We start from the raw sequence: 22,040 nt of genomic DNA, 5'->3' as shown, positions 1-22,040 counted from the left end.
TGTGTTATTCTTTATTAGCGATGCTGCCCCTTATATGGTCAAAGCTGGACAAGCATTATCTGTTGTATATCCTAAATTGACTCATTTTACTTGTGTGGCGCATGCATTTCATCGTGTGGCAGAAGTGGTCAGAGACAATTTCCCTAAAGTAGATTTGTTGATTTCATCAGTGAAAAAAGTATTTCTCAAAGCTCCCAGTAGAGTTAACGTGTTGAAAGAAATGTACCCTGAAATTCCATTGCCACCAAAGCCAATTTTAACTAGATGGGGTACATGGCTAGAAGCAGTTGAATATTATGCCGAACATATAGACTCTATTAACAATGTTCTCCTTGCATTGGACTCTGAAGATGCAGTCTCAATTGATACTGCGAAAACAGTTACCTGTGACATAAGTGTGAAGAATGACTTAGCTCACATTCAGCATACATTTTCATGCATCATAAAAACGCTCAAAAGTCTCCAAAATAGGCACCTTTCACTATCTGAAAGTTTTGAAATTATAAATAGTACTGTGGAACAACTGAATCGTGGTAGAGGTAAAGTTGCAGATGCAGTAAGAGCTAAGGTGGACACTGTACTTTCAAAAAACCCTGGATATGAAGAACTACAAAAGGTTGTTGCTGTGATGAGTGGTGAATCAACAGTGAAGATTAACTTGGACTTATCCCCAGCAGACATTGTGAAATTGAATTATGTACCAGTTACTTCTTGTGACGTCGAACGCTCTTTTAGTCAGTATAAATCTATCCTCAGAGACAATAGAAGAAGATTCACTTTTCAGCACTTGAAAGAAATGTTTGTAACCTATTGTTATGGTAACAGACAATAAAAATTGTGTTTTGTTGAAACTACATTGGAAGATAAGGTACGTCCATTATATTTTTTGTTTAGTTTGATTAAAATGTACCAATATTTAACGTACATAGTCATTTTTTTATAATTTTAAGTCCATATTTAATTCCATATTTTGGTAAAAATCCATATTTAATTCCATATTTTGGTAAAAATAACTACATATATATTTACATATTTCATATATTTTTAGTCCATATAAATCCGTTCCCTGGTAATAACATACGTCGCCATTATGCCAAATTGAATTTTCTACTGCAGCTGCAAGAGTTAGTGACGTATTGATAAACAAACCGCTACTACTGGACCCAAAGAGTTTAAAATTTATTTATCACATTTAGATGCAAACCCCGTAACTTTCATCTTTGTTAATTTCCAAGAAAATAAAGAGAATGATTTAGGTACTAACAAACTATGTTACATAAAATGACTAAACTGTACCGGTACTCACAGTTTAAATCACCATAACTCTGCAGTACTTGGAAAAAGTGGCATAAATCAGTTTCCACAAACTGAGCCGTGCCTAAGACCACGGCCGTTCACCTAGTACGTCACTTCATCCGTCAGAGCGCTCTCAGACGTCACAGTATAGATAGCGCTATCAATCCCTTCATTTGTCCTTTCCAAATAACCCTATTGGCCGGTTCATTACGTCTCACGAGGATAGATGGGGAGAGAGTTTACCTCTTTTAATGGAGATACACGGAGCGTCACTCGGGTTCCGGTACGCGGCAGATACACTTAACAAGACTTAGGCTCTCGTACGCGGGAGATATACGGAAACAGTTGGCTCAGATTCAAGCTCTCGTCCGCGGCAGAAACATTAACAAGACTTAGGATTTTGGTACGCGGCAGATATAGACAACGTGACTCGGGCTTTGTACGTGTTGGAGATAGATCAGTGGAGTAGTTGAATTCCGTCGTGTGTGTTTGGGATTTTAGTGGATCGTAGTTTGAAACATCGCTTGCTAGTCATACGTCTTGGGGGCAAGTTTTAGTATTTGCATCGAGTAACATATTTGTGAGATATATGTGTTTGAGGTAAATTGATTTGGGGATTATGTTATGAGATTTGATTTGAAAGGTGTGTTCATGTTCCGAGACGGTTAGAGTGATAGAGCAGCGGTTACGGTCTCACATATTGTTTTTAGTCTAATCCCTGCTCCATCTGATTATATATTGGTTTCCTTCGCCGCTATTTTGTTATCATATGCGTCGAGTTTGTTGCTATTTAAATGATCGTTGAGATCGGAATTATAGTCCGTTTACTTATTACGTGTATCTGTCTCCATCCCTCTCTCTCTCCGTTGGGTGTTCATTTTGTAAAGTGCAGAGATTTGTGTTAGTGCAATTTGCACAGTTTATGTGAGCAATATGTGCAATGGGTAATGTATAGTGATCAGTCATGTTATGTCTTATGCTGGGTAGAGTTTCTCTCTTATTGAGTGTACATGTATTTATAGTTTGATTACTCAGATTGAGTGGTATCTACGGTTGAATGGATCATGTATTAAGTTAAAGTGCTGGCTGGGTGTTGTGTTCAGATTCGTACTCAGATAGTTAATATATATATATATATATATATATATATTTAGAGAGTGGTTCATGAACATATGCTTAATAGGTTAGTCACTGATTGTCGAGAGACGGCCATATTAGATTGTTTCATCACTTATAAGTGTGTTGGCCTCAGCCTTGTGATACTTACATGATTTACATATCCTGGGGATATCATTTCAGATTAGTCTGTCCTATTTTCACTCACCCATTTCATATTTATTGTTATTTCATTTTCCATTTATGTACATTGTTACTTATTATTGTTAATTATATTTGTTTTACAAATTCACGCTATTCATTTCTAAAATTCTTCCACTGCGCACATCCAATCCTTCCAATGTGCAGTCCACCTGGCGAAAGCAGCCAATATAAGAAAGATAAAGAGGAGGAGTGGACGATCGTACCGCCGCCTCCACAAAACATTTTTTAATAATTTATTCACAAATTACGGAACATCTGCTCCCTTGGGAAAAGAGACATAAGTATTTCTCCTATTACAATAATTCATACAGAAAAAAATCAAAATGACATAAACCAGTGTGAAGACTGTTTTTTTCCTTCTAAAGTGAAATTAATATTTTTGACTTGTGCCACTTTTCCCGAGCATTACAGAATTATTCCTTAAAATGGCAAGAAACGTTAGTTGTTTTCTATAAATATGACAAGATAATATGGAAATGTCTGCGCTTCCTTTCAATGATTATCTTAATTTTCTATAATATCGGTATCCATTATAGCATTATTTTTCAGTTGCTACTAACAAAACTGCATGAATCTGACACTACATTTATTTGTAATAATTTCATACAATATTATTGAAAAACAGAAGCAAAAAATTAATTCAGTGGTGGATCTAGTACTAAGACGACTTCAAAATTGCCACTAGTTTTTATACTTTTTTCTTTCCAAAAATTTGTTTAAACCTTGTTTGAAAGTATCCACAGTTAGTTTATATTTTATATAGTGTTATAAACATTTTTATTTAGAAAAAAATTACTTAGTACTGCCACCGCACACAGTTCAAATCCTCAATAACTCCGCTTCTTTCTGTGCTTCACAGAGGCATTCTTCTTCCACTAGTAATGACTTACTGTGTCCACGTTCAGCATTCCTATGAAAATGATGCAAGCCTAAGAGCCAGGGTTACCGGGTATCCCAATTTAGCCGAGATTCTCCCAATTGCCCTTATTGATTCCCGATTAAAGCGAATCGGGATTGTAAAAATCTCGATTTTACGGATATAAATTTAGATCATATTTAAACACATATATTTCCAATTATCCGATATTTTGATTTATATACTGACACAAATGGCAACGTTATAAAAGATGTAACCCGTGGATTTTTAGTTAGTCTATGAGAGGGACCACAGTGTTGTTGAATCGATTTAGGTTCCTACTCTCTGCTCTCGCAGTTGATAAACAATTTGTATTTCAAGTGCGTTGAGTAGCAAAAAAGATAGCGTTGTGATGTCGTATTTTACTATAACAAAACATATACAATAATTAGTTGTGTTATATTTAGAGAACTATGTTTAAATATGGATAAACGTCAGATAGTGAAACTTTTGCAGTATGGCCTGATTCACACGGGGGTACTTTACAAGAGTCAAGTGCTTGAAGCCTTTAAACTTGACGCCATATTTGTGATCATACGGAGACACCAAACTTGAAACCATGTTCCACGCGTAAAAAACGCGCGCTGATTGTTGTATGCTTGAAGGTACACTCTTTTTAAGGTTTCCTACCTTTTCGCGAACCACTTCTACATTAATGTTCTGGAAACTTTGTTTCTTAAGTTTCGTAACATGTTTCTGAAAATTTCACCCTTGTTTGATGATGATGATGATGATGATGATGATGATGATAATAATAATAATAATAATATATTACTATAATAATAATAATAATAATAATAATAATAATAATAATTATTATTATTATTATTATTATTATTGAAGTAATCCCCGTGCCGTAAATTCAACGGAAGTTCGTACATCCCATGCACTTCTAAACATGTTAGAATATGGTCTATATAGCTATTTATTTTGTTACTGTTAGAATAGGGTCTGTATTTATTTCCTATGACTAATGGGGACGTACACAAGATAGATGCTCATAAAAGCAAGTTCTTTACATTACACAGACATGAACAAAATTATTGATAACACTAGGGAACAAATGAGAACTTTTTTTCTGCGGTATAAATATAAATATGCAACTTTTATTAATTTCGGTGTGCTGAATTCAAAAACGCATTTTGTTTTGCCGTACCACGTCAGGTTTTTTTGGCAATATAGCAAAACGTTATTTTGCCAAAAAATAAAGTTATAAGTTACAGCGTGTTCGTAGAAATCATATAATTATTTTGTGTATCTGATTCGTTAATACGTTCATCTATTTTTTCTACGATGTATAGCAATAAAATAAACAGTTAAGAATTCACAGAAACATTAAGCCTATATATTGTACAAGCAAAACATTTTACTAAACTAAATTAAAAGAGCAGAGAGCTCAGCTTCAGAATGTAGCCTATGTTAGACGTCCTCGGTTTCGCTTTTTCTCTTTCAATGGAATCTTAGTGTGTGTGAAGTCCTCGAGTATTCTCTGCAACACTCCAACAGTAATCGGCAATCATATTTACATCTCAACGTCCCTGGTAGCGTTGCTCTACCTCTTTTAGATCCTGTGGAACTTTTCACCTTGCTCTTCGCTGAGGGTGCCTAAATTCGCAGGAAAGTATTCAATATGATCCATTAGAAAGTGAAGCTTTAGGTTCATGTTACAACCGAGCACTTTGAACTTGTCCAACATGTTTTCTACAATTTCTTTGTACCGTGGATTCTTCACGTTACCAAGAAATTTCTTCACAACTTCTTTGAATGCGTTCCACGCACTTTCTCTTGTTTCTTTCATTGTTAAGTACTGGTGAAATTGTGGGCCATCATCAGCTTTCGAGTTTGTGGGCCATCAAATATTCACTCCCTGATTTCAGCGTGTGACAATGAAGAAGAGTTCGTACATAAGTACTGGAAGCAAGAAAGATTTTTGTCTAGTGCCTTCACAAACTGCTTCACAACTCCCAGTTTTATATGTAAGTTAACAGGGGGAGTATTTATTTTCTTACGAGAAACGAGACTTACATTGTTAATATGTTTGTCCGCTGGCGTTAGTTGCTTTCTTTCAGGCCAGTATACAATGTTCCAATGTTTGTTCCTGGCCCTGCTATCCACTCGCACAGGAAGCACGGAAATTTTGTGTATCCTCCCTGTTGTCCCAATAGTAAACGAATAACCTTCAGGTCACTGCATATTTGCCACTCATGTTCATGATATTTAATTTTTTCGAGAACCAACCTTAATATTTCATATGATTCCACTAGGATTATAGAATGTGGAAATGGTATGGACGCTAATTTATTGCCGTTAAGAAGCAATAATGCTTTAAGGTTACTTTTTGAAGAACCAAGAAAACCCTCCAACTTTTGGGCTCATATACCTCCTCTCCCAACTGCTTTAGTAGATTTCTCACAACTGTACAATATACCATCTATCTTTATGTGTACAGTATTTCCGGAAAAGTTTTTCACGATTCCTGTACCACGAAAATGTAACTCCAGGTGCCAACATGTTCTTCTCATGCAGTCTAGAGCCTAGTAATTCACTTTTCTTTTTGGTGAGTCCTAATTCCCTTACCAAATCATTCAGCTCGGGTTGGGTAAATTTTTTTGGTGAATTGTCAAATTCGTCTGGATCAGAAGACATCTCAGTATCTGCATTCGGGGAGCTGCTTTCAGATTCACTGTCACTCAAGTTTGCTGGTGGTGTAGGTACAGGTAAGTCCATGAGAAACAGGCCTCAAAGCTCATTGAGGATTTGGTACTTAACTGATTTCTTGTTTTCTTTGTTGTAACCAGTAACACTATACATACAAAAATAACAGTCATCATAGTGATTCCTCTGCTCACCCCCTACCATTGGTATAGCAAATGACATTGCTTTCCGTTTTCCTGCATACCAGTAACGCAATCCTTCTACACAATTGTTACAGGCACTTTGACGTGCAAATTATTTATCCATGTCACGAACTTTTACTTTGAAGTAAGCAAAATATAACTTCTTTACAAACGAATCTATTTTACGAACTTTTCCATCGAACATATAACACCCAAAAATACAGCAAAACTTCTAAGGATTCTGTATACACTGTCTCCTACACAATCCTGATGTACTCGCCATATTCAGTTTTTAAAATCACACTTTTGCACTACGATTCTAGGGACTCCATTGTAACAAAATTCACACGTGTTCACAGAAGTAAGCCAGCTGCTCAACTGACAAGATTTAAGAACTGTGACAAGATTTAAGAACTGTGTCTTAGGGTTTTCTGTAAAGAGCAACTTCCAGGCAAAGTGAGAAAGGGGATGGGGTGATAGGTTATGGGATGATGAAACATCATTCTGAGATAAATATTAGACCAAAAATATTTAGTTGTGGAAATTTAGTGCCATCAGTGAGGGGGCACCACGACTTAATGTATAGTGAATACTGCGCGGCAATAAATATCGAAAAATTGAAATTGGGACAAAACTAGACGTGATACATAAAAATGATATCATTTTCGGACTAAGGGCATTGGTTTCCATACGAATCACCAACTTTCTTTTTTACCGCAGGACGTTGTTCCCTAGTGTAATTATTCACATGAGTGGCAGTTAGAAAATAAGAATATGAAACTCATTAGGAATGGAAATAAAAGAATTGAAAACATGAAGAAGTTGTAACGCATTATGATTCAGTATTGACAATAAATCAGAAATTTAATAACTCGACACTAAATAAGGACCAAAACAAGGGAAAGGTTTTGATATGTTTCTCGATCTAGAGATATTAAATAACTAATTCCTTCTATATATGTGTATTTGGAGATATAAAAATGAATTAGTTTGAATATTTCATCGGTATCAGTATTATGTTTTTTCATAGTTTTCTGAGAAATATGATCGAGGAAGTCATTCTTCTGTCATTGAGCGTATGGCAACCAAAAATTCACCTCATTAATCTAGTTGGGAATTGGAATGGACACGGTATTTTGAATATCTTATATTATAGGGACCTAAGGAATTTATTCTGTATCAACTCAACAGAATGAAACTTGTTTTTGCAACGAGGATTCCAAATTATTTTAGCATATTCCAACTTGATTCTAATCAGGTGTACACCTAACATAAAAACAAGTGGTTGCGTCAATAATTTCGAATTACAAATTCCAGTGATTTGTAAGCAGCATTAGTAATTGTTAAAATGTGAGGTCTCAAAGTTAAATTAATCTCAAATTCGATTATCTAATTTAATTAATTAACAATACATATACTGTCCACAATACTTGCTTGCAAGTTGCTATAAGTTAGCATTCACACGCGCAAAGTAGTGGAGTCAAATTCATTACTTGACGGGGAAGTGGACACAAACGTTAACGAGTCGGAAACTAAAATCTTGACTGTCTCGACCATATTACACAGGGAAAGTCGACTTGCTTCCAGGACTTGACTCCTAGTCATAAATTAATTTTTTTTTTGTTTCATTAAAATATTTTGCAGGACATGTTTACAAAATACAGGAAGAAAATAAGATTCCTTCCTTCTCATTTCATGTGTATTACACCACGTATGTTGAACCTGAACTCTTAATATATTCCAAATCCTGATTCAAATTTACAATTCATGTTTTCTTCACACTGTTTACTAAGAAGCCTACTGAACAATATGTGGGTTGTAAACAACCTGGACGCTTTTATTAAATCCCCTATTAACAAATCAAGATAAGAAAACAATATACTTCCTTAAGTAGATCTAAACAACTTTCTATGTACCTATGATTATGAAATATTTCTATAAGCGGTTCCTTGTAGCTTATTTCCAATTCAATATAGAAATAACTACCAAAGGCTTACACAATTTCCTCTATTCCAACTCTGGACCATATAAGACACAGTGTCAATATTTCACCACTTCCGAATGGACATAACATTACAACAGTTATGCATTATTAACGAACTTCACCCTTACATTCCAAGAACTATAAATCACAATATTGCAGAGGTATATACAATTTATCACAAATATCCTAAGATCACCATATACGTGTAGACGGGTATGCAATTAGAGGTTATCTCTTTCTGGATTAGTCTTTTAAGAGATGCCAATAATGACAGATTTGGACTATGACTCCGAGGATGATTAAAGTCTTTTCGAGCATGTAGAAGATTTTAATGTTGCAGTAGTCGTACTCGCCACTTGGTGCTTGCAAATATGACCTATATTCTGTGTTACTGTTTCAAACACAAAGATTACTACTGTGGACAAATACAATTGAAGGGCTCAGAGTCAAAGGCGACTAACCCACAATTACAAAATGAGTAAATAAGGGTTGAAATTAAGATCCTGACAAAAAATGATTGCTTTCACAAATTATGTTAATTGGTCTACATTGAATAAATATAAAAATATAGCACGAATCCATAACAACAATGTGTAGTTTAAAAAAGAAAGGCTTAATAATGAATACAAAATTGTGGGTTGGTCCCCTTTGGCTCTCAGCCCTTCAATTGAAGGTCGACGGCAAAAAACCATCAGGGTCACATTTTGCTAATTTGTCAGAATTTACGTTTTAAGGTTGTCTGTCTGTATACTAATCTTAAAAGCATCGGAAATTTTCCCTTTATTTAATTTTTAGCCAAACCTAATCATACTTGTATTCTGCCTGTATTACGCTATAGAATGCCACTACAAACTCGTTTTCGACGAAAAATAGATTATGATCGATTTTAGCCGTCTCCCTTCAATTGCTAATTTTTAATATCAGCCCCAAAAATATAGTGGACTATAATTAATGATTAGCATGCCTCTCAAAGTATTAACTTAAACCTTCAAATCAATAACGCAATCTAAAAAACGTATACCAAAGAAGGAATCTCATATGTTACTGTTATTTTGTAACAATTAAGAAAAATGTTAATTTTTATTTCTTTAATATTCCATGCCCGTCTTTGATCTTAGCGAGAGCTCATCGATAAAAACAGAATTTGATTGTTGAATTAATAAATGTTATTTGAAAATGTATTACATTCATGATATCACTAGAGGCTTGAGCCGCCAATTCCGCTCAAATTTAGTGTACTCGCAATATTCAGTAAAGTTTCAAGTTTTTTGTTTCATGGCTATGCTATTCACCGAAAGTTTTCTATTATTATTATACCTGTTAACGATTACATCATACATGATAACCTGCAAACATCAAAACCCATACAATCACATAGCACTACTCCTTAATCGTGCCGAAAGATAATAGGAAGTCTATGAATTCCTAAAATCTTCTTTAATTTAATAGTAGCTTAATTAATTATAAAGAAACCAGGTCATTACGTTGATACAGCAACTCTCTAAAAGCCACAATGTCCCGGGTGACGAGACACACTTTCTAGGAATACTTTCATTTCCATAATTACCTTCCGGCAAGTTTACTGCCATTCTCATATTGAACTGTCCATGGACCGGAAATATTTCTGAGAGAGAGTGCCGAAGAACATCCATTTCAAAGTTACCAGTATGCTTTGAATAATTTCTATACCTAGAATACAGAAATGTCTTCAAATCAGTATGCTACACGTCAACATTTCAAGGGGTTCCATTATGAGGACAAAAATAGTTTCTTATAATTACGCTTACTTTCAAGTCTTTAAGGCCCCATTATCGCTTGCTCTCACACACACCGCAATGAAATAATGGATGTTTCGTTTACACAACATGAGGGAAAACCAGTCCATCAATACATTTGGCTTCACGCCTGAAGACTGACGTGAATCCATTTTTAGGATGTTCGGCTGCAAAAAATTCTTACCACACAAATAGCAGCAGAATAGAGTGTGTACAACACGCTGTCGTTTATATCGTTTTAAGGTCCTCGACTACAACAAACTTGCACAAGCATGAGACCTGAAAGGTTTCTAGCTAATATGTTGCAGGACGTGAATTTTCATACTATTCTTCTGAGAGAAGCACTGGCCACAATCATCGCATTTGAATGGCTTCTCACCAGTATGAATCCGCTGATGAATCTTTAAGTTACCCGACGTGGAGGAGCACTTACCACACACCTCACATTTGAATGGTTTCTCACCTGTATGCTTGCGCTTATGAACCGTCAATATTCTAGACTCGAAAAAGGCCTTTCCACATACATCACATTTGAATGGTTTCTCGCCAGTATGTAGACGTTCGTGAAGTTTTAGATAACGGGTCTGCGCAAAGCACTTTCCACAAACTTCACATTTGAATGGTTTATCACCAGTATGGAGACTTTCGTGACTTCTTAGGGAATTAGGCATCGTGAAACGCATCCCACAAACACCACATTTGTATGGTCTCTCACCAGTGTGGACGCGTTTATGTCGTTTTAGTGTGGACTTATGACAAAAGCATTTCCCACAAACATCGCACTTGAAAGGTTTCTCGCCAGTATGAATGCGAACATGGCTCCTTAAATTATCCCGACTAGAGTAATACTGTCCACAATAATCGCACTTGAATGGTTTCTCGCCAGTATGAAAGCGTTCGTGGACTTTTAGCAGAGCCGACTGCGAAAACAACTTTCCACAAACTTCGCATTGGAATGGTTTATCAACAATATGTCGGCGTTCATGTTCTCTTAGGGTATTGCGCAATAAGAAACACTTCCCGCAAGCAGAGCATTGGAATGATTTTTTGCCGGTATGCAAGAGTTCATGTGTTTTTAGAGCAGAACTCTTAGCGAAGCCTTTGTAACAAACACGGCACTCGAAAGGCTTCTCACCAGTATGTATCCGAACATGACATTTTAAAGTACTCTGTGTAAAGAAACTCTTTCCACAAAAATTACATGTGAATGGTTTCTTGCCAGTATGATTCCGTTGGTGATATGTTAGGTTACTCGGATGTATGAAACTCATTCCGCAGATCTCGCACTTGAATGGTTTCTCGCCAGTATGATAGCGTTCGTGGTTTTTTAAGTGACACGACCGCAAAAACAACTTTCCACAAACTCCGCATTTGAATCGCTTCTCACCAGTATGCATGAGTTTATGTACTCGTAGACCATTACTATGGGTAAAGCACTTTCCACACACTTCGCATTGAAATGGCTTCTCACCAGTATGAATACGATAATGGACGTTTAAGGCATTCTTATCCGATAAAAACTTTCCACAAACATTGCACTTCAATCGCTTCTTATTCTTATTCGTGTAAATATATACACGGTATTTTACGTGTCCTTGCTGTGGGACACTTATCGCACTGTAATTGCATTTAAAAGACCTTACGACTCTGTGCTTCACGGGATAACATTTCAGGTTACTAGAATTCCAGGAACACTCACCCACCGCATCGCATGCAAAATCCTGCAACATTCTTGCCGACGAATCAGCCTGTTTGCTAGGCTCATGATTAGTGGTGTGCTCTTCAGTCGCAAATCCTTCAAAGTACGATGATAGAGTGCTATCATGGGTGCCTGCAAAACTATCATAAAAATATGCAAATCTAATCTTTCAGGTAACGCTCCCTGTAAAGCAGATTTGAATAATTTCAAGGGAAAAATTGTTCCGGGGCCGGGTATCGATCCCGGGACTCTGGTTGAACGTACCAGCGCTCTGCCAACTTTTCCCTTTATATCCACACATCTCGCGCGGACTGACGAAACGCCAGAGACCCACATCGAGTGCACACAAACTCTGTGTCACTTGAAATTGTGGTTTTCTGTTAACGTACACAGTGATGTATATATTATGCAATCTAATCTTTCAGGTAAGGCTCCCTGTAAAGCAGATTTGATTAATTTCAAAGGAAAAATTGTTCCGGGGCCGGCTCAGTTGGCAGAGCACTGGTACGTTCAACCAGAGGTCCCGGGATCGATACCCGGCTCCGGAACAATTTTTCCCTTGAAATTATTCAAATCTGCTTTACAGGGAGCCTTACCTGAAAGATTAGATTTGCATAATATATACGTCACTGTGTACGTTAACAGAAAACCACAATTTCAAGTCACACAGAGTTTGTGTGCACTCGATGTGGGTCTCTGGCGTTTCGTCAGCCCACGCGAGTTGTGTGGATATAAAGGGAAAAGTTGGGACGGTGTCGGGTGGAGTTCCCGGGTAGCTCAGTTGGCAGAGAGCTGGTACGTTAAACCAGAGATCCCGGGATCGATACCCGGCCCCGGAACAATTTTTCCCTTACAATTATTCATATCATAAAAATATACCATCAGTCTATGAAAGTCACATGAAATCAGTATAGTCAGACCATCGGATCTGTGCCCCCATAAGATATGCGAACTGAACCCTAATTCCTTCTCAGCCTCGGTAATTCATTTCTCTCCCTGCATTCCTATCTCTTTCTTTTCTATCTCTCTCCCTTTCTGTCCCCCACTACCCACAATTTTGGCCTTCTTGCGGGACAGTTTACAATATTTGCACTTGGAGTCCAGTATTGTCAACTCAACATGAATACTGTAGCATGGAGTGGCGAAAGAAATATTATTAAGCAAGTACGTAATAGCATTTTGCGATGAAGAGAAACAAACAGGTCAATATCTGTTTCCTATAAATCAGGCAACGAAAAGAGTAACTGATATCACAGGTGAGGCTTATTTTATTTCAATTGATTATTCATTAAAATTACTTACTTAACTAATACTAATAATACAACATTTTGTGTAATTTATATAGACATGTCAGAACTCCTAATAAAGAATATCAGGAGAGAGGGAGCCTGTGCAGGAGATGAAAACTGGAATCACCAGAGAAGAACAGACCAAGGGAACTTTTAATTATTGTAGATGATATGAACCGATGTATTTTAAGAAGAAACATACAAAAATTTTATACCGTTCAGAAAGAAGAAATTACTGAAGCTTGCGAGAGATTCAATAATTTCCAAGGTTGGAAAGAAAAACTACGGAAAGTGATTCGAGATATGGGATTTAGGTTTAAAAACTGTAGAAATACAAGATGTATTTTGATTGAAAGAAATAATATTATAGCATGGAGGACCAGTTATTTATGACACCGTTTGACGGAAATTTGGCAACACCCCTATTCGGCAAGTTTCGTGGCCGGCCTGCTGTTTAATGTGGTGGGAGGAAAGCGGGTGGAATGGAGTGAGTACAGGCGTTAACTTTTCCAAGAACGACGACAGCGCTGAAGAGGCACAGATCCGATGGTCCGACAATACTCACAAGATGAATCGTAAAAGGAATCCCATTTAAACATCTCAACTGAAATCAGGTTACAGGATCGCACTCATAGTTTATGGAAAATTTCAATTTTGCGTACCTGTATTAAATGTAACCTAAGTCACATTTCGATGGGTCAGGTCAAAAGGAATACAACTCAAAATTACAGTTTTCAGAACACTGCATTTTAAGACTTCGCGTTGCTCTGAAGAATCCAATTAACACATTTTGAAACATTTTATTTATATAATGCAGAACTTAAAGTAATTTTGATGAATTTTGGATTTTTCACAGCAACATGGCATTTTAAAGTGCAAGTTTCTCAAAACTTCAAATTTTTAGTTTTTTGCCATTTTAACTGGCCTGTCGATATGTACTATTATAAAAATCGATACTAACAACCTACATCGCTACCATAAGTGCTCTGGCTACTTTATACAATCTGGCTATACACTGTAGGAAATACTGAACTATTGAAAATAATGAATGGAAAAATTTGGTCTTAAATTAGGTTAGTAAAGGAACGTGATTGCGTACACCCTTAAACTTTTGTATTAATGAGAATCACAGCCCAACTTTGGATGTAGAATATAAAGTAGCATGCAAATATAATTGAGCCCGATTTCATGACGCATCTTCTCCAAAATTGGTATAGATATTTTATAATATACTTTGTTATATGGACAGGCATATTATACTAACAATTTTTGGGGAAAAATACAATACTTTTCGCTGTTACAGAAGTATGTCTATCGCTGATGGAGAAACAAAGTGTAAAATTACCCAGCCCAGGAAAATTTTTCCCTCAAAATTATTCAAATCAACTTTACAGGTAGTTATACCTGCAAGCTTGATTTGCATAATACACGTCACTGTTCGTTAACAGAAAACCACAATTTAAGTCACACAGAGTTAGTGTGCACTCAATGTTGGTTGCTTGACGGTTGTCAGCCCACTTTGAGGTCTGTGGATATAGAGGGAAAAGTTGGATCGGTGTCGGGTAGAGTTCTCGGGTAGCTCAGTTGGTAGAGCGTTGGTACGTTTAAACAAAGATCCCGAGTTCGATACCCGGCCCCGGAACAATTTTTCCCTCAAATTATTCGAAGAGTAATTCCTATAAACCGCAGCGCACAACAGTAGATAAATATGAAGTGGCTGGAATATGAATTTTCAATCATCACTGAAAGAAGTTCATTATTAGGCATTTAATTTCGTGATATAGTACAGAATGAAAAGTGAAGAAGGATCTTCTGCTAAACTAGAGGAAAAGGGTGTATACAGCTTTCACACGCGCCGTTATAATGATATGATAACCAAGTACAATGCAATACACAATGTCTCAAATATATGGGTATTATGTTTGCTTGTAATGTCATCAGAAGAAATTTATGTTATTTTCTCTCTTTTTTTCCTCGTTGTGAACATTACTGAGCGGTAGCATCGCTGTTAGCGACAAGTTTTGGTAGGCCTCGATGAGGAGATATATTAGTGCACTGAGAGTGATGAAATTTATTAATATTTTGAAAGAAACTCTCATTAGCTTATTATTCCTTATTGATATTCTGATACTAGGGAGGATCGGAGTGTAACACACAGCAATTTCTTTGCGGTATACTATTTTGGTTAGGATGTTCAAAGGTGGCAGATAGTAAGCTTGAATCTTGCGCTACAGACAACAATGGCTCGATTAGGTGTCTTCCTAGTTGAACGAGAGGTAACTACCAGGGGGGTGCAACTCTTACAGGAGGCTTTCTTACATGAAATAGACATCTAATGGCATCTGTCTTCAATAATTTCTCGTTCCTTCAATAATTTATCAATAGGTGGCAAACAAATCAAATTCTGCTCCAAGTATGAGCGACCGTATTTTCATTTGAAATTCAAACTTTAATGTTCGAGTTCACTGACCACAATACGATTAGAATATAGATTCACGTCTTTTGTTAATATGTGTTATACCTTTCTTTTGTTCTATTTAACAGAATACCAGGTAAGCAGTTAATACATACTGCTGATTATATAAATGGAAATGTAGCTAATGAAATTATAAATACCATAATAAACATAAAGAGAATTATTGTGAAGCAGTTTGTCACATACTATCACTGAGTTTATTTGTAAGGCGAAATGACTGATATGATTGAAGCAAACAACTGCAAAAGAATTACAGCTCTTTTACGTTTTCGTTACCGATGGCAGAGGTTGGAACTGTTGCAGTTGGAAGAAGAACGTAGAGGGGTACTTGTTAGGGTTGCCACTTGTCCCGATTTTGTCGGGATCGTCCCTACTTTTTTGTAACTGTCCTGTGTCCCGACATGAATATGACAGGACTCCCAAAAGTCCCTACTTTTCTGTTTTTAGGTTACAGGCCGAGTTTTGTTATTGAGCCTTCTTAAGGCTTTACGTCAAATAATATTTGTAATAATATTAGTAATACTTATGTTCTTTCTCTTTCAACTCCTACAATTGGTTTCTAAGAAACTAAGTCATTACAGTTCGTGTTTCATTGTCGCAGAGCGGTATGAAAAATCAGTTAAGACTAGGTTAGTGGCAGTTATAAATTGCAGTGCACGTAAGTTAGAGATTGTTAGACAGTTCCGCAAGACGCAGACATTGTTTGTGACATTTTAGGAGTTCCTTTCAATAAAATGTTCTCTAAATTAAAGGAAAACAATAGTTGAAGTGAATGCAGTGATAGTGATAGTTATCACAGTTAAAATGATAAACGGAACAAAAAGGTGAAAAGAATTTGTACCTTTCGTAATGAATGGTTATAAGATAAACCGTTTAAAAGTTGGTTAGCTAAAAGTGGTGATAAAGACATGGCAAAATGTTTAGTGTATCCTACTTCGTTTTCCTACTGCGAGGAAATTGGTGCGGTGATAAAACATTTACAAAGAGCGATACATAAACTTCCTGTTGCAACAAGTGCTAAAACTATATCGATTGAACATTTTTTAGCGTGAAACATTCTCCTATTCAAAGTGAAGTTGCTGAATTGTCGTTTGCATATCATGTAATAATACATAACCATAGTTATCTTTCTACTGATTGTGGCATTAAGTTAGCGAGTGGCATTTTCAAAGATTCGAAGTTAAGTCCATAACTTCACTGTGGACGTACAAAATGTGAGATGTTTATTCAAAATATATTGGCTTCTCATTCCGTAGAATTAGTAGAAAATGACTTAAAAGATTACATTTTTTTCTCTGTTTCGACAGATGCCTTAAATAAAGGCAATATTATGTGCTTTCCAGTCAGTATTGAATATTTTTCTAAGATTAGTGAAGTTAAAGAAAAATTACTTAGTTTTATGATGATTCGAATGAAACAGCTGAAGCTATTTTTGAGAAACTGAAGTCTACAGTGCGTTCGTAGCTCGGCAGGACCATTCCGCGGTGGCCTTGGACTGGGTGAAGATTGATGCGCCTGCCGTGAGCAAGGCCCTACACCGATAGCTGCGCAGACCGTATAGGTCTGACCAAATAGTACGTTGTGCTCGCCGCCATTACTGTGGCAGCCTAAGCTAGCAGACAATACGTTTATAGCTACAAATGTCACATATACAAGTATTCGGACCCTTAATAATACGCAACAATATAATGAACTGTCAAATTATTGTATCCTTACTATATTAAAATAATTAACCTTCAGACTACCAAGCGGGGTCAGACCAGACCCCGATGCAAATTTTTAAATTATTTTCATGTGAAAACGGTATCTGTGCACATTGATACTTCTTGTTATTGTCAGATTTGTTTATCGCGTCATGTCTGTAGTATTGGTTACATAAGTGTTCCATCCCAAATAGAATAATATTTATTTTTATTCAGTGGGGTCTCTGTTGACCCCCCCTTGGTAGTTTGTGTTGTACAAAACTTTTGTCACCTGTTTATTTTCTTTGCCCATTGTTGTTGTTGGTAAGCTTTTCACGTATCTCAAATTGTTTGTACATTGTTGTTGGGAATGTGTTTACACTTTTAGTTCAGTAGATTATTGGTTTAGATTGAGTTGTACACGATTTCTTCTTGATACATAAAAATACCAGGAAGGAAAATATATAAATCCATGGCGCTACAGCCCTTTGCAGGGCCAAGACCGACCAGCCGGCTGCTGGCCTCACGTCCACATGCCGAAGCAGAGGTGGACGATCATCCAACCAGAATGAAGGTATCGTGTGGTTAGCACGATGATCCCCCTAGCCGTTATAGCTGGTTTGCGAAATAGGATTTTTGCTACCCATCGTAGCTCCCCAAGTGCATCACGTTGCTCTATGGGCACCGGTCCCATACACTGGCCGAAATTTTTATGAGATAATTTCTTCCCCCATGAAGACTCGAACTAGCGCGCATTCCGTAATGTGAGTCGTAGGCAGGATGCCTTAGACCACGACGCCACAGCGTGGGAGAGGAAAATTATACATAGGCTACATAATCAGGAACATGTTGGTGAAGTGACTCATATGATACAGAGTGAGAGTGAGAGTGAAAATGAAGAACTAGTTGATCTGTCAGAATTAGAAGAGAATAATAGAAGAGGTTGAAGAAGTACCAGATGAAATAGAAAATAGTGTTACTGATGCTGATGTTGGCGAAGATGAAAATGATATGCAGAGTAAAAATGGAATGTCTTGATCTAAAAGTCCACCAAAAACCACGCGACGAACAGTTCAAAATATTGTTAGAGTGCCTCTGGGACTTACATGTGCACATCAGAGAATTGAGACAATGAATGATGTTTTAAAGATATTTCTTTGTGATAGTATTTGAAAAATTATTGTAGACTGTACTAACAAAAAGGCACAGGCTTTTCATGAAGAATGGAATGCAAAGAATCCAGAAAAACAGAGACAATGGCTGCCAACAAATGCCGATGAAATGTATGCATTTTTGAAAGCTAACCGGGAGTCTTAGAGTTCTTATGAACTACAGATGCCATGTACAAAACAGACATTTCTTGCTGCAATATCTCGAACTCTATTTCAGCATTTATCGACATTCATCAGATTTGATGACACTAGTACAAGAGATGAAAAGAGACGAAATGATAAACTGGCTGCTATCAGAGATGTCTTCAGTTTGTTTGTCGACCACTGTAAGTCCATCTACTGATGTGTATTAGAATTGTAGCTGAACAACTTGTTTCTTTCCGAGGACGCTGCCCTTTCATTGTTTATATGAAGTCAAAAGCTGCTAAGTATGAAATGAAAATTTGGGTCCTGGTTGATGCAGAATCAAGTTACGAAATAAACTTACAGGTGTAGATTGTAAAAGAAGGGGCTACTCCTGAAAAAATCAATGTCAAAGAGTAGTGTTTGATCTAACCAGCTGCCCACAAGGAGGGTATGGCATTACGACAGATATTCTTTCTTACATCTATTCCACTTGCAAGTGAACTTTACAAGAAATATTTGACAGTGTGGAACAATGAGAAAGAATAGGCAAGGAATACCCAAGGTATTGTTGTCTAGCCCTAAAATGGGGTGTAGATACTATGGACAAAAAGCATACATACATTCATTGTCCTGCGTCTCCCTATGGGGAGCATAGGGCCACAGGAGAAAAGCGCCATTTTGACCTATTTGCTGCCAAGGCCTTCACTTCTCTCCAGTTCTTCCCTAGATTTTGAGCTTCTTCTTGAGCAGACCGCCGCCACGTTATCCTGGGTCTTCCTCTTCTCTTATTCCCCTGAGGATTCCATTCGAGTGCTTCTTTAGCAATGTTTCCTTCTGTACGTCTCAGGGTGTGTCCAATCCAGCGCCATTTTATTCTTTTTATCTCCAGATCAATGGGCTTCTGTTGCATCTTCTTTCAAAGTAATGTATTGAAAATGACGTTCGGCCTCAATACCCCCAATATGTTTTGTAAACAACGATTCACAAATGTTTGCAGTTCATGAGTGAGGTGTTTTGTCACTTTCCATGTCTCACTGTCATAGAGAAGAACTGATTTTACGTTGCTCTCAAACAAGCGCAGTCTTTGGACAAAATAGTAAATGAATATTCTGTGAAAACCACAAGACGATGATCTTGTGTCTTATTCCTGAACATTGTCGACATTGGGTGTCTCAATGCTTATATAATAGGGAAAGGCGAAGAATCCACATCTTCAGTCAAGTTCTACGCACGGAAGAAGGAACTTTCTGCTCCAATTTGGGAAGGAGTCGATCATTCCGAAAGTGAAACGACGACTTCAGTATCCCACTGGATTTCACAAACCAGCAATAATTGCAATGAGATATCCTGTTCCTGAGCGTGAGCCTATGGGAAGAGAAGATGGCGAACCTCTAATCAAGCTATATAAAAAAGCTGATGTCAGTTGTGCCCTAGAAAAACTGACAGGAATGCTAGTGAATCCTGTGAAATGTGTAAAAAAATGCATGTGCGAAAGCCATATAAAGAAAATAACCAAAACAGTGTGTCTGCCATGCAGTGAAACTGTTAAGTGGACTTCAGATGTGAAATTTGTTACATAAATTTCTTCTGCTCAGTTGTACACTCTACTTATTTTTCGTGAATAATTTTGCTCTTATTGTCAAAAATTTACCTGCCTAAATTAGTTTGAACTTTTAATTTGAACTCAAGATAGAAATTGTGAAAAACTTTAATGCATGAATTCGAAATATGAAAGAGTGTACTAGAGAAGAAAATTTCAGTTAGGTTAAGGTAAAATTTGACTTGTATTGTTTCCGAACTCATTGTTTAAATATGTTGTATTTTCAAAATGCACTATATTAATAATTTTCTTTAAATAATTTATTACAAATTGTTTTCATTGTTCTTTATAAAGCAATTTCTCCTCGGGGTCTTGGCTGACCCCGCTTGGTAGTTGGTGTTTGTCTTAGAGCTTGATAGTCTGAAGGTTAATAACTACGCAGAACAATTGATAAAACCAATAAGCAACTGGATTGCATTGCATTTATAAAGTTTCATACGAAGGCCTACCTGCTGCAGTTGAAGAAATAAAGTACAGTACATAATCTGTAATTATATTATTCTTGTCGAATCTAGCAATCCTCTTTATATTCACATATTAAATACTGTACGAGCGTTAATGTGACCAACAAAGTGACATCAAAAACGGACAGGCGTCAATGTTCTGTGAAGAAAATTACGGGATTACTGTACTGTTTATCTTCGAAAAATGTTGGAAGTGTATTCTGTTGAGTACAGCTAATTCACTCAATCTTACTTCAGAATATATTAAATTGGAATTCCAATAATAATAATAATAATAATAATAATAATAATAATAATAATAATAATAATAATAATAATAATAATAATAATAATAATAATAAATTATAAAATAAATTATTATTATTATTATTATTATTATTATTATTATTATTTATTACTTACATCAGAAAAAAATATCTTACCTACTGGTTCATAAACGAGATGGATTTAGTTAAATGCTAACAACTTTCTTGTGCAGGCTCACATTATAACACTTTGCAGTATGATGACGTCTAATCTTGATGTACATGTCAATGGTCAACTTAACTATTCTCAAGATATGATTTTCTGGAAACTCGTTTTCTAATGCATGGTCATGTAGATGCAAAAACATGTTGGACAGATTGAGGTGTTTCATTACCTCCTTTCTTACAATACAAGATACTGGGCCTTTTAGTGGTACACCAGTGTTCTGCTTCAGCAACAGTCTAATTGTAGATTCACACAGCCTACATACCCTTACTATATCATCAGATGGAATCACAAGACCTCCATTATTTTTCCTCAGCAAAAATGTCAAATTACTGCCGGAGTTGTCTCCATAGAGAGATTCTTCACATTTGTCACAGAGCATCTTTTTACTTATTTGTTTCACAACAAACCCTGCAATATAAACTACCACATTTTCTGAATATTCAGATATTTGACAAGATGAAAAGAAAAGTGGACTATATACATCATCTACAGTGGGACTTTCCATTGTATCCAAACGTCTCTGATTTTCAAAACATTGGGGGATCATGTATCGGCTGAAATTTTTTTATGTCCCAGGACAACAACTTTGTGAAACCAGTTTCTGTGCAATTGCCTGTGCGTTTACATTTCACTTCATTAGCAACTAATAAGTTCTTGTAGGCTGCCTTGAACTGCTGGGAATATGGGTTATTGTTATATCCTAGTCTGCTCCTAATCATATTGAAAAAAAGTTCAATGTGATCTTGGCTAAACTTGTATTTTGCAAGATAATTCAGCTTTTCTGACTCAATCAATTCATAAAAAATATTCCTTATTCCCCTACACAGAGACAAGAAGCCAATGATAGCCATCTTCCTAGGTGTCTGATAAATAGGTCTGTCATCACTATTTTTAAGGCCAAGCAAATATGATTCAGCATAGTCTAAGAAA

At 36.5% G+C, this 22,040-nt stretch overlaps 1 protein-coding gene across 7 annotated transcripts in view; it reads right to left on the bottom strand.

Annotated features, from left to right (window-relative positions):
• Positions 1-22,040, bottom strand: part of LOC138691346 (zinc finger protein 665-like) — a 474,208-nt gene that overhangs the window by 210,318 nt on the left and 241,850 nt on the right. For 3 of the 7 annotated variants that reach the window (XM_069813232.1, XM_069813231.1, XM_069813233.1), the window contains one exon: positions 8,180-11,967. The exons of 2 other annotated variants lie outside the window; for them this stretch is intronic. In XM_069813232.1, the coding sequence (XP_069669333.1) occupies positions 10,419-11,967 (1,549 nt within the window). In that variant the 3' untranslated portion in view covers positions 8,180-10,418. Of the gene's footprint in view, positions 1-8,179; positions 11,968-22,040 lie in introns of those variants that run through there. 2 more of the 7 variants (XM_069813234.1, XM_069813239.1) reach the window with 2 other exon arrangements.

The sequence above is a fragment of the Periplaneta americana genome, chromosome 16 (assembly GCF_040183065.1).
Source record: "Periplaneta americana isolate PAMFEO1 chromosome 16, P.americana_PAMFEO1_priV1, whole genome shotgun sequence".
Lineage (NCBI taxonomy): Eukaryota > Metazoa > Arthropoda > Insecta > Blattodea > Blattidae > Periplaneta > Periplaneta americana.
This window is presented reverse-complemented; position numbering and strand designations above follow the sequence as displayed.